This window comes from Helianthus annuus, chromosome 1, assembly GCF_002127325.2.
Source record: "Helianthus annuus cultivar XRQ/B chromosome 1, HanXRQr2.0-SUNRISE, whole genome shotgun sequence".
Lineage (NCBI taxonomy): Eukaryota > Viridiplantae > Streptophyta > Magnoliopsida > Asterales > Asteraceae > Helianthus > Helianthus annuus.
Window position 1 is genome coordinate 125,176,882 of NC_035433.2, and position 17,783 is coordinate 125,194,664.

Sequence of the window (17,783 nt, forward strand, 5' to 3'; positions counted from 1 at the left end):
ATTTTTAACGCAGACTATTATCGGCTAAAAATGAAATAGTTCGGATTATTATCGGCTAAATTAAAAAAATTGAGATTATTTAAATTCAATTTGCCTTTTTTTTAATAATCATAAACTAGTCTTACTTTTTATAACATAATTTTGAACCTACACTAATCAATACACTTCTCCTAAACTCTAGAACCACTAATATTAATTTTAAATTAATATACGTTTTACGGGTCAATTGTAAGAATCTTCACGTCATCACTTATATCACTCGACCAATAGCTGTGTCGCATACAATAATAAACAACGTTATATTAGTAAATTACACATCATGTTAAGCCCCGCGTTGCAGCGGTTGTCATAAAAGCAATACTATACCATTGTCAGTGACCACTAACACCGAAAAAGCTTGTAAAAACAAAATAAATAAAAGCGGGAAAAATAACGCCGAGCGAAAAGAAAACATAAAATCTTTGAATCATGCACGCACGTTGCTGAGAAATTAAACTAAAACGTAAAACATAGAAAAAAATAACCAAGTCCATCGAGGACCCGCGTGTTGGACGAACTTGTCAAACACAGAAAAATAGATGTGACGCGACGGGCCAGTCAAATGGGAAAAAAAATATACGAAAAAATGTTGAACTCCACACGCACGTTGCGATGCGTTAACTCACAAAATTTAGAACGAAACAAAAAACTTGGGAAAGATGAAAAATATGGTGGACCAAAATTGAAAATAAAAAAGAGTTGGGATTAAATTGCAAAAGATGAAAAACTTTAGGTTAAAAGTAAAAAAAACAAAGGGTCTAAATGCAAAATTGAAGTTATTTATTAATTTTAGATAAAAATAAGGATAAAAATAAGTGATATCTATATTGGTTATTAATTAATATTAATATTAAAAGAAAATTATTAAACAAATATAAATAAAATTTATGAGGTTGAAGGAGAGAATAACATGTGGCATTATTTGGAGTGTTTTATTATAAGTTAGATTACACATCATGTGTGACTAGATTAATTGGTTATTATAAAATGCGATTAAATTCATAACATAAAAATATTTGTTTGAAATATTATGTTTTGCTATGTTTATAATGTTAAACATGTTTTTTTATTCGTATAGCTATAACACAAAGTAAATTTGTTTTCATATAACTTTATTTTTTAAAAAAGCAGGTCATGTTTTACATTTTAGGACACACTAACATACAATGAATAAGTTAAATTTGTTTACAGAGTTAGTGATCACAGAAAAAAAATTTGATATAAAAATTGTCATATAAATAAACCTGTAAAAGTTATTTTGATTTTATAGTAGTTCTAAACTAAAAACATAAAATAATAAGTAAAAACTACTTAAATTATTAGATTAGAATCTTATTAAAAATGTAATCTGCTACATCTACAATCTACGTATATACTTGTTATCCAATAAGAATATTAAAAGAATTTAACTATCAAATTAATTATGATTTACATTTTTTTAAAGTTATGTTTAAATTGGATAACTAATCTTGGGAGTTAAGGCAAACAAGGCATTGAAAAGTACAACCTGGGCCCCGAAACCGAAATTGACATAAGCAGTGGCGATGGTCGAACCAGTCAATTCAAATGGTCCCTTTATTAGCAAATTACTTGGACAATTTTGACTTTTAATTTGACCCCTTCAAATAATATAGCCTTTTTTAATTCCATCTAATTTTTAAGGTTTTTATGTTCATAAAAGTTAAAATTTAAATACATCACCAACAGGGTTTGGCCCAACGATATTGATACATTTTTTTAACTAAGTGTTGAAGGTTCAAATTCTACTGTGGGTATTTAGATTATTTAGAGTTAAAGAATGCGTGTGTCACCGTTATAAAAAAATGTAAAAATACTAATGTCAATAGATACATGGCTACAAAAATTGGGTTACTTGTGTCTCTTGGACATATAAAAGAGAACAAAAGGTGTGACGTTAAATTCAAGTTTTTATAATCTTGAATAACCATCACAACTTAATCTCTAATTGTTCATTGGTTTAAAATGTTCCATCAGAAGTCCAATACCAAATACGAATTTGCATAGTCCCAAACACCAGTCAACCAACAAAGGAGCTCACAAGTCACAAGTATCGCTTGCTAGCCATCAAGTTTCCTCTAGCTTTCACTTGCTGATTCATTTCACACTTATAGCTGATATTTTAACTCGTAACTAAACCTTCATCATAACGATTTCCGGTTCAATCGTCTGGTCCGATCCGGATTCCAAACCATTAAACAAATCTTATGTGGTTAAGACAATTTCCACTTAATCATATAATTAATATTAATATTAATATTAATATTAATATTAATATTAATAATATCATGCAATTACCATTGCTTTTCAACAATACTTACTAATTCCATTCTATTTTTATTATAATATTAGAAAGAATATATTATATTATATATGTTGTTATATTGAATTTTGAAACTCCAAAAATCCATCACTCGACCCACGTGTCAACACCTACCAACTCTTTCCGGTGTTACCCCCTTCACACGCATACACCGTAACTACGTGATCTTCTTCTCTCTATATATAAGTGTAATAATCTTGTCTTCAATTTAGCAAACCACACCAATTTCTCTATTTATACCCTCAAATATCAAGCAAGCAATCGAATTTCTCAATCTTTACCCACCAATTTCTTCACAAGGTGAACATTCCCTCTTTTTTCTCCTCATTTTCCTCATAATTTCTTCTTCCGTATTCAACTTTTTTGCTATCTTTAATCAAGCCTATAAGGTGTTTGATGAAATGCTTCACTGGGTTATCTTGATAATTTCTGTCATTTGTTTAATGGGTCTGCTTGGAATTGTTTGATCTAATAGCCCATTGACAAATCATATTGGTTGCTCATTGCTGTTTGTTTGTGTTAGTTGTCACTAATTACTAAAATATAAACATATTGATTCTAAAATAATGGATTGTTGTTACAGGATTTTCAAGACTCATAGGCTGTGTTAAACTTGTATGGGTTTATCGATTTCGTGCCCGTTCGCAGCCTGTACAGATTTGGAAACCAGTTTGTCATTCAATGGTTTTCAAGAAGGTGATGAAGCTAAAACTTTGATCAAATCAGAAGAAGAAGAAGACCGGCCCGAATTAAGCCCTAAACATGAGGCAGCTACCAAGTTACAAAAAGTGTATAAAAGCTTTCGAACACGACGAAAGCTGGCTGATTGTGCAGTTCTAATTGAACAAATCTGGTTAGCATTTAAAATTTTGACATGTTTAACTACTTTGATTTATCCAACATTTTTTCAGGATCTCTGTTTTTGCTAATTATAGATTTTTTTTTGTCTGTTTTAGGTTGCGAGTATTGGATTCTGCAGAACTCCAAAGGAGTTCCGTATCGTTTTTCGATATTGACAAACATGAATCCGCTATATCGCGTTGGGCCCGAGCAAGAACAAGAGCCGCCAAGGTACATTCGAAGTTTCAAACCAACAGAATACAAACAAATAATATAATAAATTATTAATTAGATGACTTATGGATTTTTTTTTTCTTATTTTTGCAGGTTGGAAAGGGATTATCAAAGAATTGTAAAGCACAAAAGCTTGCATTGCAGCATTGGCTTGAGGCAGTAAGTGAAATTAGAACGATAAAATTAGTATTATAAATTAATATTACAACTTAAATCGTTACGCAGATTCCGGTTTTTCTTATATTATTCATCTTGAATTCACGCAGATCGATCCAAGACATCGTTACGGGCATAATCTTCACTTTTACTACCTAAAATGGCTGCATTCTCCAAGCAAAGAACCTTTCTTTTACTGGTAAGAATACGTTACAACGCTTTAGTTTTTAGCAAAGAATTAGAATACTATTCAAAACTTATGACCTGAATTTTTATTATTTTTCGAAAATTCAGGTTGGATATCGGCGAAGGTAAAGAAGTGAATCTTGTCGATAAGTGTTCAAGATCGAAACTTCAACAACAATGCATCAAATACCTCGGCCCGGTATATATACATCTCTTGAATCTCCATTTCATTACATTCTAACACAAGTTTCTTATAATTTTAACAATTTTTTCGTTTTTTTTTTTTTTTTTTTTTTTTTTTTGTAGATGGAAAGGAAACATTATGAAGTAGCGATCGAAAACGGGAAACTTTTTTACAAACAAAGCGGGGAGTTGATCGATACAACGGGTCAAACAAAAGGTGCTAAGTGGATCTTTGTTCTTAGTACCACCAAGACATTATATGTCGGTATCAAGAAAAAAGGTTACTTTCAACATTCAAGTTTTTTGTCCGGAGGGGCTGCATTGGCTGCTGGGAGAATAATTGCTGAGAAAGGTGTTCTCAAGGTATATTTTTATATAAATAATATACTTTTTTTTTTAAAAATTCAAAACAGAATCCAATATGATAATAATCATTTAGTGTTGTATTAAACAGGCAGTCTGGCCTCACAGCGGTCATTATCGTCCTACAGAAGAAAATTTTCGAGATTTCATTTCGTTCCTACATGAAAATGATGTGGATACATCTAACGTAAAGGTAAAAAACGACGCTCGAATAACGAATTGATTTACTCTATTTTGTTTACGATGCTTGATTAGTGATTCTCACGTTTGTTTTATAATCCCAGGTAGATTCAAATGATGACGACGATAAAGAATATTATGGCAAACAAACTAGTATAACCCGTGAAAGTATCCCCTCATCCGAAGAAGACAATAGGTCCGAAAAACCCGTTGAGGAGATACGAAAGCCGAAGTTAAGTGTTCTTGAAATCCCGAAAAACAACGATTTGTTTGTGAGTTTCAAAACTGAGAATCAAACAACCGAAACCGTGTTAGATTGTTACTCAGACGAAGAACACGAATCGGAGATCGAAGATAAAGTTTCTAAAGAATCTATCTTTCAAAGAATCGATTCACATAAAGAAACACAATCGTTTAAACTCGGAAGACAGGTTTCATGCAAATGGAGCACAGGAGCCGGACCAAGAATCGGTTGTTTACGCGATTACCCTTCGGAGCTACAATCACACGCGTTAGAAGAAGCGAAACTTTCTCCAACAAGTTTGGAGTCTTTTAATAGACGAAACAATTGCACATACAGAACACAACCGTCCCCTTTGAGCGCAAGATCAATGAATTTCCCTTTGAGCGTGAGATCGATGAATTTGGTTGTATAAGGTGGTTTACAGATTTGTCTGATTGATCTGTAACTTTATAGTGTTTGTAGTAGATTAACATAGGTATTTTAGGCATTCTTTTGTAGTTTAAATGCTTGAATCATATGTATAGATCTAAATTTGTAAAGAAGTTGTAGATTTACATGAGTATTCATTGAAAATACTCTTTTTTTTTTACCATTAAATGAAAAAAAGATTCAATTTTTGTGGTCTTTCTTTGATTTTGATACATGGGTTTTGAGTCTTTTAACTTTAGTATTTGTGTTTCACAAACAAGGTTGTACTCTGTGCAAGTTTGGTTGTACCTTGCATAACTAGCAATCTTTTCTGTTCTTTCTTTGATTATGATGATAACATGAACAATCTTTTTTCCGAAAAGTTGGAAGCTTGATGCAAGAATTCAAAGGAAAGAACATGTGCAAAGATTGCACATCAATTTAAGTTGTAATATTGACAATCATGGATTCATGGTTGTACTCTATGCAAGTATGGTTGTATCCTTTCTCCGTTAGGGTGTATCGCGGGCAGCGGCGAAGTATAGAAGGGACCGCCGGGAGGGACCCCCGAACTTTTCGCTCAGTAGTGTTATATATGTAGTTTTCGTATAGAAATTTTTGGGTATATACGTTTTCGACCCCCCGGTTCTATAGAAATATTTGGGTATATATGTTTTTGGGTCAAGTTTCGCCACTGATCGCGGGATGACCAAAGTCTTATTCTATATTTTTTTTCTTTAATTAATAACATGTTTTGTATCTTGCAAATGAGATAATCAAGAACCAAGTAATTGCAAAGATCTTGCTAGAAAGATTCATGGAAATTGGATTAGATTTTTTTATAAGTTGACTTTATTGTTTGTCAAAACATGTAATTGATTTGGAAATGTAGATCTCATCTACATTTAGAAACCGTGTAAAAGATCAACTAAATGCAATCTGTACATTTCTTTATTTTTTGTTGTTTATTTATCTTTATGACTGGGTTTTTGTTCACCTAACGTAACAAGTTTGGCCGGCATAATTTGTTTAATAATGTGCATAAATAACATATATGTTGACTCATAAAGTAGTTCTTAATATGAAATATTAAGATTTTTATATTATAATGTTTTAAAAACTAAAAAACATTGGTTCATGATCGGATTGAACTAAAAAAACCCGGGTAAAGTTATAATGAATCTAACTAATAATAAAAGAAACCAATTTTTGGGCACATATCATTCATTTGAGGTATCCTCAAATCTATATTTATCTAAATAAATAAATAATAAATTAATATTAAATCTTATCATACTTTAATAAAATATTATCCTCAAATATAAATTGTTAATTTAATATATTTTTAAAACAAATATCTCTCTTATCTACTTATTTTATATTAAATATATAAATAATAAATTAATATTAAATGTTATCCTAATTTATTAAAAATATAACTTTTTTATTATTTGGTATACAAAATTATGTTTATTCAACTCGTATAAAACGCGGGATTTTTAAGGATTTAATTTTTTTTTATTATTTGGTAGATTTTTCAACCCGACTATACACGGGTTTTTTAAAGATAAGACGTTTTTAGTATTTAATATACAAAATTACATTTATTTAATCTGTGTAATACACATGGTTTTTAAAGATATAACTCTTTTTTAGATCTATTCAACATGTGTTTTTATGATTTGGTAGATTTATTCAACCCGATTATACACGGGTTTTTTAAAGATACGACGTTTTTAGTATTTAGTATACAAAATTACATTTATTTAATCTGTGTAATACACATGGTTTTTAAAGATACAACTTTTTTAATATTTGATATATAAAATTACATTTATTTAACACGTACAATATACAGAATTCATAAAGATATAACTTTTTATTATTTAATATATAAAATTACATTTATTCAACCCGTGTAATACACGGGGTTCTAACCTAGTTTAGTAAATAAACAAAATTATGTAGTATATTATTATGTTGGCTATATTTAAAAGAACAAAAATAACATATTTTTCTTTAAAGAAGAAAAATATATTTTTGAGAGAATAATTCTTTAAAGAAAAAATATATTTTTGAGAGAATAATGTTTAATTTAGTCACCCAACAATAAAATACAAACATATTTCTACCTTAGTTTGCAAACAGTTTTATACGTATGAGTCAGGTGCCAATAGGCATGGCAAAAAAAAAAAAAAAAAAAGTCCGGCGGAAATACTTGAAAGTCGAAACCCGAAGTATTCAGGACGGACATACTCGATACTTGATGGGGCCTAAGACTAGAAAAATAATTTTTCTTAGGTATTGAATTAGGTAAGACCCGACTCGATTACCCGAAACTATATACTCATTTACTTGAACTACATACACGAAAAGTCTTAACTTTTGTTTTTTTTTCTTTAACTATTGTTTAATAATGTTTCACCATAATAGCTTCATAACTTGCTAAATAAACTTTTTTTTGGAATATATTTTGATGACGTTATTTATATTATATATGTTATGAAATACAAAATTATTTGTTAAGATTAATATATCATAATATATTTACATTTTTTATAATCTTAAATGTTTTGATGATATATGTGTTATTTATAGTAATTTTATTTATTATATAGTTTTTAGAAATATAATAAAATTATAAAGGAAAGAATATATATATATATACTTGAATATCCCAATAGGTATTTTAGAACATTAGTAACAAGTACACCTGATATCCGTGGATAATACCCGGTACTCGATGAGTAATACATTTTTCGATATGCGATAAGAATTAATAATCGGGTATGAAACTCGAATTAGCTATACCCGGTCCATTGACGTCCCTAAGATGTCAAGTTCAAATTCCATTATTTGCACAAAATATAGTTTTTTTTTGTAAAAGAGTTTAAGCGAAATAAGAGAATTATATTTAGATATATAAATCTTTCTGGATTCTCACATGATTGTCAAATACCCAAAATCTTATTAAAATATATAAAAAAAATATTCAATTAATTTCTTTTAACTTAAAAGGTGGTCCTACTAGTTAACCCAATTCACCAATTTAATCATCACTCCCTAAGGGTGGAGGGAGTGGTCACCCATTGGTAAGTGTTTAAACACTTTTCTAATCAATAATGTCATGTGATGTCAAGTCTACACTTCACTCCCTATTTTGCACTCAATCACTAGCAATGGTTAAACATATGGAGAGTGGTAAACAATTTAAAAACATATGATTGGTTGAAAGGGGTTTGGGCCCACCATTAACCTTCTCTCTCTCCTCCATCAATTCTCTTCTATTTCGGTTTCTCACCCGGTGAGTATTCACCGCCACACCCACTCCCCGATCACCGCTCCACCCCTGGCAACACCTCCCCCCACGGTAAACTACCCTCCCCGCCCCACTCACCGCTACCACTTTGCCCACCCTAACAACTATGTGGTCGTGTTTTGACAATATTGATTATATATTATGAGTAAAATATCGTACACAGTATATACAAAACGTACAAATGACATGGAAAAGTAAAAAAACGTGATGACATTTTTGTAATTATTTTAATCGTAATTACCATTCATGATCAAAATTACTCTACAAGGTCATTTGTAGAGTAAATATGATGCTCTACAAAATTATCCTATAAGATCAAAATTACCCTACAAGATCAAAATTAGCCTACAAAATTACAATACAAGATCAAAATTACCCAACAAAATCATTTTATAAAATTACCCTACAAGATCATTTGTAGAGTAATTTTGATAATTACCGTACGAGTAAAATAATTAGGAAACTGTCACCGCATTTTTTCCCTTTAACTCAATTCATACGTTTTGTACGATAAGATACTTTGTATTTGATCTCTTGTCTATATCTTATGTACTAGAGAGGGGAAACCTTTGGGTTTGTTACCTCGCCTCCGAACGACCAGCATAACCATGTCTCGCCGGTGAAAGAGAGACGGTAATAGGGTTTTTAAGGGGAAGGAAGAGATGTTGGATGGCATTCCAATTTTAACCCAAAAGAGCATTTTAATATTTTAGTGAAATTCTCATTCTACTCATAAAAGATGTATTATACAGTAGTATAGATAAAATGGTCTTAATACAATCGGGTAATAAACAACATATAATCCATTTTATAAATAACATATAGGAAACATCTTTAAATCATTACAAGAGAAAATGAAATTAAATTTATATCACTAATGTTAGATAACAAATTTGGACAAATAATCCATTTAAAAAATACTGTATTTATTAATAGAAATTGTCTGAGAAAACAGTTCAAATTTGTGTCGAGCCGAGAGTAGAAATACTAAATTTGGATTAATAACATGCACTTTTTATTCGTAAGATTGACGATTATATTTGAGCCCAACCCAAGTATCATAGCTGAGTATGCCATTTTTAGGTTTTGATATTTTTCAACCATTATTATAAAAGTTCTTAAATATATATCATTAGTTAGTTTACACTTTAGACCACGGAGCCCCGAAGACCTAATGTAAGGAGCTAAAATTGTTCAATATTTGAATTGAATTAAAAAAACAGAATGTGAATCAACCCGATTTGAGTTGCAAATTTTTGTCTTATCTTCTAATTCGGTTTGTATATATCAATCCGTATAAATCGGTTTTTCTATATCTAAATCGGATTCACTTAAAAAAAACTCCACCCCTTATTCGGAGCACCTAAAGGTACTAACATCTACATAGGGACAATAAACATCGAATCTATTTAGTCGTGTCGATAAGCAGTACCAACCAACACATGTGCGAGTAATTGATACCTCAGATTGTCAGTGAGAACATCTCCGTTGCATCAACTTTCAAACACATCCAAACATGTCATGTCAAATTTTCACACTTCCATCAAACATACACACTTGCTCTTCAATGTTACATTCACCATCATAAAAAAACTAAAATTATAATAATATGAATGTTGCTTGTATCTATGGCCCCATCATCATTATCATCATCATCCATTTGCTTGTGCTTGGAATTCTAGACGACGTCAAACAAACACCCAGGCTCTTCCGATGGTGATGTCCAAAATCGGACGCCATATCCGTCTAGTATCTGCTTTCAAGCATTAGAGGCACTCTTAGGCTGTGTGTTATGGTTTCTTTTTTTTACTGTCACGTCAAAAAGTGATTGTTTACATAGGCATGAGCTCTTATTCACTTATTATCACTTTTGTGTGCAATGGTTTCACTATCCAACTCCCATTAAAATAATATTTAAGTTAAATAAAAAATGAAAGGAAATGGGCCCATGCCATCTCTCCAATCCAATTCTCGTTAAAGAAAAGGTACCCCCCCCCCATTCACTCCCCTCACACCGTGGTTGGGTAACATCGGGTCACACCGGAAACTCATTCACGTAGGTTAGGCGTGAGACCATAACACGCGCTCTTAACGGTTAATACCTCTGATCGAGACACAATGACAAAAATAGCTCTGGGCCCCTGGCCCTATAAAACCCTATATGGAAAATGATGTTCTCATGGTGAGATCCAAATACTCTAAAAATATCCCAACTGAATGACCTTTTAATCGGCCGAGACCAATGAAAATGCTAGAAAACAAAAATGCCAATGTTTCAAAAGACGGAGTCACGAGGGCTACAAGTGGCCCATACGAGCCCAATATTATTATAAAAAAAACTCTGTTTGTTTGGCCCAATTCCAGGCCTAAAAACCATCATTCTGGATCCGCTTTCAATGTGTTAGAATTTTTTTTCTAGGTTATGTTTCAAAATTCAGAATCCCTCGATGTGTCAACAGTCGCTAACAATGCATAAAATATCTCGTAATCACATACTCTCTATTCAAGGTTGTAACTCATACAAGTATGTTTAAAATCAACACACATATATGATAAATACATAAATACATCCATGCATGCATGTGAGACTACTTTGCATGCATATGCATGGCCGGGTCAATCATTTTTGAAGTACTTAGAAAAAAGAAAAATCAGGGCCTTTTTTCAACGTGTTATAAATTTTCTTTAAATAAAATGATCAGAATTTTAACACTTAGAATTCAATCTCCATTTTCCTTGTTAACAGAATTGACATCATGATTTTCTCCTAATTGGTTAGCAGGGTCGGCTCCATAGGCTTGGTAACCTAGGCACGGGACTAGGGCCACCAAAAACTTAGGGCCTCCGAACTTTTAGAAAGTTTTTATATATAGTTATATGCATCAAGCCCAAATAAATACGTTTATTTCAAAAATAAACAGGTTTTTCATTGGAGTCCAAAATAAATATTGTTTGGCAAAAAAAGGCCAAGTTTCAAAGCCCATTTCGCCTTGATTTCCAGCTATTACAACACAACCACCATCGACCTAATCATCATTATTTAGCGGCCTAAAGCCCCAATATACAGCCGCAATCATCGTTTCCATTTCCCATAGCAACCTGCTTTCAATTTCTAGGCTATCGGCTATCACTAGCCGAAAAAGTAAGGGTAATCACCCATGGCCTCGGGATTGGAAGAGAGTTTGTCGGCGAAATTAGGACCCCTATTTTATAGCTCGCTTAGGGTCTCAAAAAACGTAGGAACGGCCCTGTTGGTTACTTATTAATCTTTTACATAAATATTGATGATACTAAAGCTTGGTCTTCCAAGATGACGTTTTTTTTAAAGTTAAATCATATTAAAATGAGTGGACTGATTGACTAGATTTTTTTTACAAGCAAAATCCCAATAAAAAGTTATATAGATACCTTTTTGTTATAATTTGAAGACCCTAAATCTTATGGAGCCCTAGATAATCGTCTTATTTTATAAAAACACTAGTCTAAGTACCCGTGTGTTACACGGGTAGACCAACAATAATTAATATTATTCAACACCATCTAAGTAAACATCTTAATTAAATAAACGTTAAACTACAAATCGATTACGTTTAAGACTGTTACTTGGAGATACCTCATTGGCTTTATCCGTTTCCAACGTGCGACTCATGCCGGCAGAAGCAATTGGCGTTACATTATCACTGACGCAAGAGATGGAAACCTGTGAGAGATAATAATGTTAACAATAAACAATTGTAATTTCGCGGGTGGACTAACACACAAATATATAACTTAAAAATGTTAAAATAATCCTTTAAATGAAATAATCGTTGAAGTAACGAAATCCATCCCTCTACCCGCGGGTACGTAATGTATCAAACGCAGTTAACAATGATTGAAATATACAACATAAATCGAGATTGTTCACCTGAGATCGAATTGAAATTCAACAAACAATGTGCTAAATCAACAATGAATCATCAACGAATTTAAAGTGTCGAACTTGATAAAGCGACAAATAAGCCGAGAGACCTGCAAAATTGTGACCTGTAAGCACTTTGTTTGTCCTCGCACCCTAGTTAAAAAGGTCAAAAATTTAGAAAATTTAGATCTATAATCTAAGCATTGTATGCACCCGTTTTATTCAATGTTGAGTCTTGATTAATTTGAAAAACATCATTACTTTTAGTGACTTGTTAACTCCTATCCAGCCTAAGTATACATATTGGAACCATTTTAAAGGCTGTAACTTAACTTAAAATGTAACAGGATAAAGTATGAAAAAGCCATCCAATACACACCAAAACGCATAAAACCTTCCAAACGGTTTTAATATGAAAAAAGTTCAAATTATTATAGTAATCATCTAGCTTTCATAATAACAATGAATTGTAATCATTTATACATTTTATAATTTTTTTAACAATATAGTGTTTATGAGTTAATATGCTCGACTTGTTTTGACTTGTTACCCAACCCACCCGCAACGCCTTGTAGGCTTGTACAGTCATTCACACTCAAAAGAAAGAGAAAATATTACCAGCACCTCACTTGTTGCAGCAGAATAGACGTCCTAATCAGCCCTGATTGACCCGAAAACTAATAAATATAAGAGCATTATTGCATGGTGAAAATGTAATATTATATAATATGGCAATGGTTGACTTGAATAAGTGTATCAAAATGTGAGTAGGCCTTTGAATCCGCAACAGCTTCAATTGCACTTCTCTGAAAAAAAAAGATCAAGCATGACATGTACTGTTAGTGAAGTGTGTTAAGATGTCATGGAAAACAATATAGTCAACCAAAGTATGGTGGTAAGGTTTCTATAACTGCTTTGGATGTTATCTTATGTGTAATCTTTCACAACTTTATATGTGTTACAAAAGAAAGATGGCAAAAGGGCATGCATGCAATAATTTTGTATGTGTCAAGTAAAGAAGGAAAACACTACCCCTTTAGATTACCAACTAAACCTTATTTGAAATCAATATTTGTTGGTCATATAGAGTATTGGTCACTCTAATGATATAAGGTGCTTGCACACAATAATGGTGACAACACTTAGTTAAGTTTGAGCTTCATCCATACTTTTTTGATAGCTTAATTATCAATCCTATTTAGAAGTTCGTAGAAAAAAAAATCAAAGAATATTAAATTCAGAAAACACTTGCATCCGTTTTAAGACACCTTGTTTGTTTACCTTTAACTTCAAGCCAATTTCTTGACATTTTGTCAAGTAGAAGCCACATCCATCTTTGGGTTAGGCATTTGGTTTAAGAGCTTCCGAAATATTCAAGACGATCTCTGTAAATGCTACGAAGCCACATCCACCAAAAGAACATCAGTCACAAATCAATAACTAATTGAGTATTAGAAGACGATTTCCAGATTTCGCAAGTTTGATAATTAGATTACGCAAGTTCAGTCACAAATCAATAACACAACCCAAAAATGACCCGTTTATAATTAAAATCTCTATCTACATAAAAATGAATAGAAATAATATAACCTTTATCGCAACCTCAAGGTGTGCAAACAGCTTTTGCATAGGCTAAACACATTATCAACAAACTTATAAATAATAGAAATAATATCAATTAAAAACCAATTTAAATTACTCAAACCTCCCACAAAATGATACGGGGAAGTGGGTACCTTGAAAGAGAAGTTATTGTAATATTATCATAATCAAAATGTAAGATGTTAATTCACTTATGTTCCGTCTCTAAAACATGGAAGTTTCTATGATCAATAACTCTTATTTCATTGCTCATAATAGCACCGGCATGATGAAATATAATGATCCATTTGAGATTGAGCAAAGTTACATTCCAATTGTTTTTTATTGATGATGATACTTTCCCCGAACGGAAAGTTTTCAAGACTATTCCGTTAATGGTCTAGAGAACTTTTTGTTGAGAGAACATACCATCATATGCAACTCAAACTTATTTTTACACAGAACAACTGAATTATTATACTTTAAAAGTAATGTTCCAGCTCTCTGTTGGAGGCATAGAGCTTGATTCCAATGGTTTCTTTGTTAACCTCATCTGCCATTGCACTAAAGGAGCAAAACAATGTGCAAATTTTAGTTTCAATATTGATATCCAGACTTTTTTTTTCTTATAGATGCTTATTATTAGTAAAATGAAACTTTATAACATACTTAATATTAGTGCTAAATTATAAGTTGAAAATTTTGATTTAATCCTATTTGAGAGATTAAACACAACACGAATTGACCCGTTCTTAATTAAATGAAATTAGATTAAAAATGAAACAAATAAAATTTAACAAATATCCGATCAAACCAAGAAAAAATTACCGTATTTACCTGGAACTGATAGAGCATCTGATTTGATTCAGTGCAAGGGGAACAAATCCTGATTTAAAAATAAACATCAGGGATTTAGATTCAATATATACGAAATAAGAGTTTGGATTCACCGTAAAGGGACCAAACCCTAGATTGACCAGCAAACAAAAACTAAAAGAATTAACTAATTAAGCTGTTTTGAAGAATGAATAATCAATGTCAGATTTAGGGTTTCAATATGAAAAGAAAAAGAAAAAGAAACACTATTAGCATCTGTAAATGAAAAATTCATAAACGAAAAATAGAAACACCATACCTATTATATAAATCACAGAGTGCATCTGATCGTTGGAGTTGCTGTAAATAGCAAAACCTGCAATTTTTATCTTCGTGAATCACAACCTGCAATTTCTTTCAAATTATGCAACCAAAATTGCTCTTGGCTCCATTCATCTTCAGCTTCATCAATTGCCAACAACAATAGAAACAGTGATGTGATATATGAATTGTAATTAACAACTATATTGTTCTCTTCTTCTTCGATGTAACAATAAAACCTGCAATTCAACACTTTCTACAAACTTGATATTCAAGATGTCAAAAATAGATCTAAAATCGATTCATAATCAACACAAATTTCGATCTCATGTTTTATTACTGTTTTTGTGTGAATTAACAACTGAAAAAGATGAAGAAGAAATCGATGAACTTGTGACGGCGGATGAATGCGACAAACAAAAATTGTCAAAGTGGAACGATCGCCTTAGATTAGGGTTTGTGATGAGGAGATTATTGAAAGGAATGATCTTCAAGAATAAGAATATGGAATGTATTTATTTTTGGAAGATGATTTGAGAGAAGATGAGAGGATGATTGAGAGGGATTTGGGAATTCTTCTAGTGTAAGATTATGAAACCTAGAATAGGAAGAGTCTATTAAATTTGCCGCTCAAAGGGAAAAAAGAGGAAACAATAAAATGCCACGTGGCATCTAATAGCTTAAGTTCATGCCAAGTGGCCTAAGATTGTTTTGTTTTATTATAAGGTATAGATTGGTCCAAGCCTTTACATGTGTGTATGTTTTCCAACATCTAGTCTTAAAAGAGATTTACGAGCTATTACAATCGAAAGTGGAAGTTTCAAATTTCAACACATCGTAACATCAAAGTATTAGGTGTTTCGGGTTGGTTTGGCGTAAAAGGAAATTTTTGTGTGAGAAGGTATAGGAATTTGTATACAGGCATTATGTTTTGGACTTAGTCATGATGTTTTGGATTGGTTTGGCAAGAAAAACACCAAACATAACAATTAAAGGCACAATGCAATGAATTCTATACTTAAAACTTAAAACACCATGCCAAGAATGTTAATTAGTGTGTTTTAAGTGTTAAGCAGTGTATTTTAGTTGTGTTTTAAATTTCATGCCTATAATACACTACATTGTGTTTTAAATTGTTTTTTTTTTTTTTTTTTTTTTTTTTTTTTGCTAAAATAACCTAAAACATCATGCCTAAGTCCAAAATATGATGGTTACATGTCAATTCCTATGTATTCTCACACTTATTACAAAAAAGTCTTTTTTACAGGAACCTCACCCTATATATTATGCGCACGGTATGACGAAAATTCATTTTTGATCGGTATCGGTATCGGTTTGTTACGCTTGCAGTACGGTACCGACACTCGGTATAACAACTGAAACAGAAAAACTAAAAGTCGTGATATACCCAAAAGGATATCAACATGTGTTTTCCGATCAAAACCATAAAAAAGTAATAAAGTCATTATATGCCCAAAGGACACCAACACGTATTTTACGTTGATAGAAAATCATACAAACGAATACCGCTACTGGTATCGATGTTAGTATCAGTTCGGTTCATCATGATACCGATACCGACAATCACTATAGCTTATGATATAAAAAAATAGTCCACTTTGGATACAGTTATGTTTTTAACAAAATTTATATCGGAAGATAAAAAGAAAAAAAAATTAGACACATATTACTTTTTTTTAAGTTAATAGAAAAAAAAACGCCAATCATATGAAAACTAAGTAGGTCAAAGGAGTATATGATTCAAATTTCAAAGTATAAGCCTATGTGACTGGCATGAGTGACTTTGAAAATGTAAATGGACCGCCTATTGTATATTTAAATTTAATCTACTACAAACATAACTTTGTGCAATCAGCCGGTAATAGTTTAGCCCTTTAATTGGATAAAAAGGGCGGCAAGGGTAATAGTGTCAGGCACCTGACACTCACCTATTGGCCCAATAAAATTACGATTTTATCCTTATTTAAAATTATGCTTTTGCCATCAGTTCAAATTTATGTTTTCGTCCCCGCTTAAAAATAAATTTACGCTTTTGCTCCCAGCTAAATATTTCAATTTTACCCCCGGTTAAAAAATTACGATTTTGCCCCGTTTCAATTTACAGTTTTGCCGTTAGTTTTTTTCCCTTAAAAATACGATTTTCCCATCAGTTCAAAATTATGTTTTTACCCCCACTTAAAAATAAATTTACGCTTTTGCTCCTGGCTAAAAATTCCAATTTTGCCCTCGGTTCAAAATTACGATTTTGCCCCGTATAAATTTATAGTTTTGCAATTAGTTTTTTTTTTCTCACAGTCAAGTTACGATTTTACCCTCAACTTAACTTTACATTTCCCCAATCGTTTTTGTCTGTTTTCCTGGTGACATTACAATTTTGCCCCCAGTGTAAAATTACAGTCGTGCCGGCAACTTTCTGGCACTCCCCCGTTGATCCATTTAGTTTACAATTTATCCCGGAATTAAAATTATGATTTGGCCCTCAGTTAAAAATACGTTTTTTCCATCGTTTTAGTTTTTTTTTTACCAAAACTATAAAGGTTTTTTGTTTTAATTGGTTTACTCGATTTAATTTTTTTTTTCGTCTCAAGGAGTTGCTAACACTAGCTCATTAGTCCTGAAAAAATTACAGTTTTGCCCTGAGCCCAAAATT

The 17,783-nt window shown here is 31.7% G+C and overlaps 1 protein-coding gene across 1 annotated transcript; it reads left to right on the forward strand.

The window, feature by feature from the left end:
- Window positions 1–2,547: 2,547 nt before the first annotated feature.
- Window positions 2,548–5,390, forward strand: LOC110916830 (IQ domain-containing protein IQM2). Its single transcript, XM_022161489.2, has 9 exons — window positions 2,548–2,680; window positions 2,964–3,233; window positions 3,337–3,451; window positions 3,548–3,613; window positions 3,721–3,809; window positions 3,905–3,995; window positions 4,103–4,342; window positions 4,434–4,535; window positions 4,627–5,390. Exons 2-9 carry the CDS (start codon window positions 2,998–3,000, stop codon window positions 5,176–5,178), a joined length of 1,491 nt encoding a protein of 496 aa, XP_022017181.1. The 5' UTR covers window positions 2,548–2,680; window positions 2,964–2,997; the 3' UTR covers window positions 5,179–5,390.
- Window positions 5,391–17,783: the final 12,393 nt, after the last annotated feature.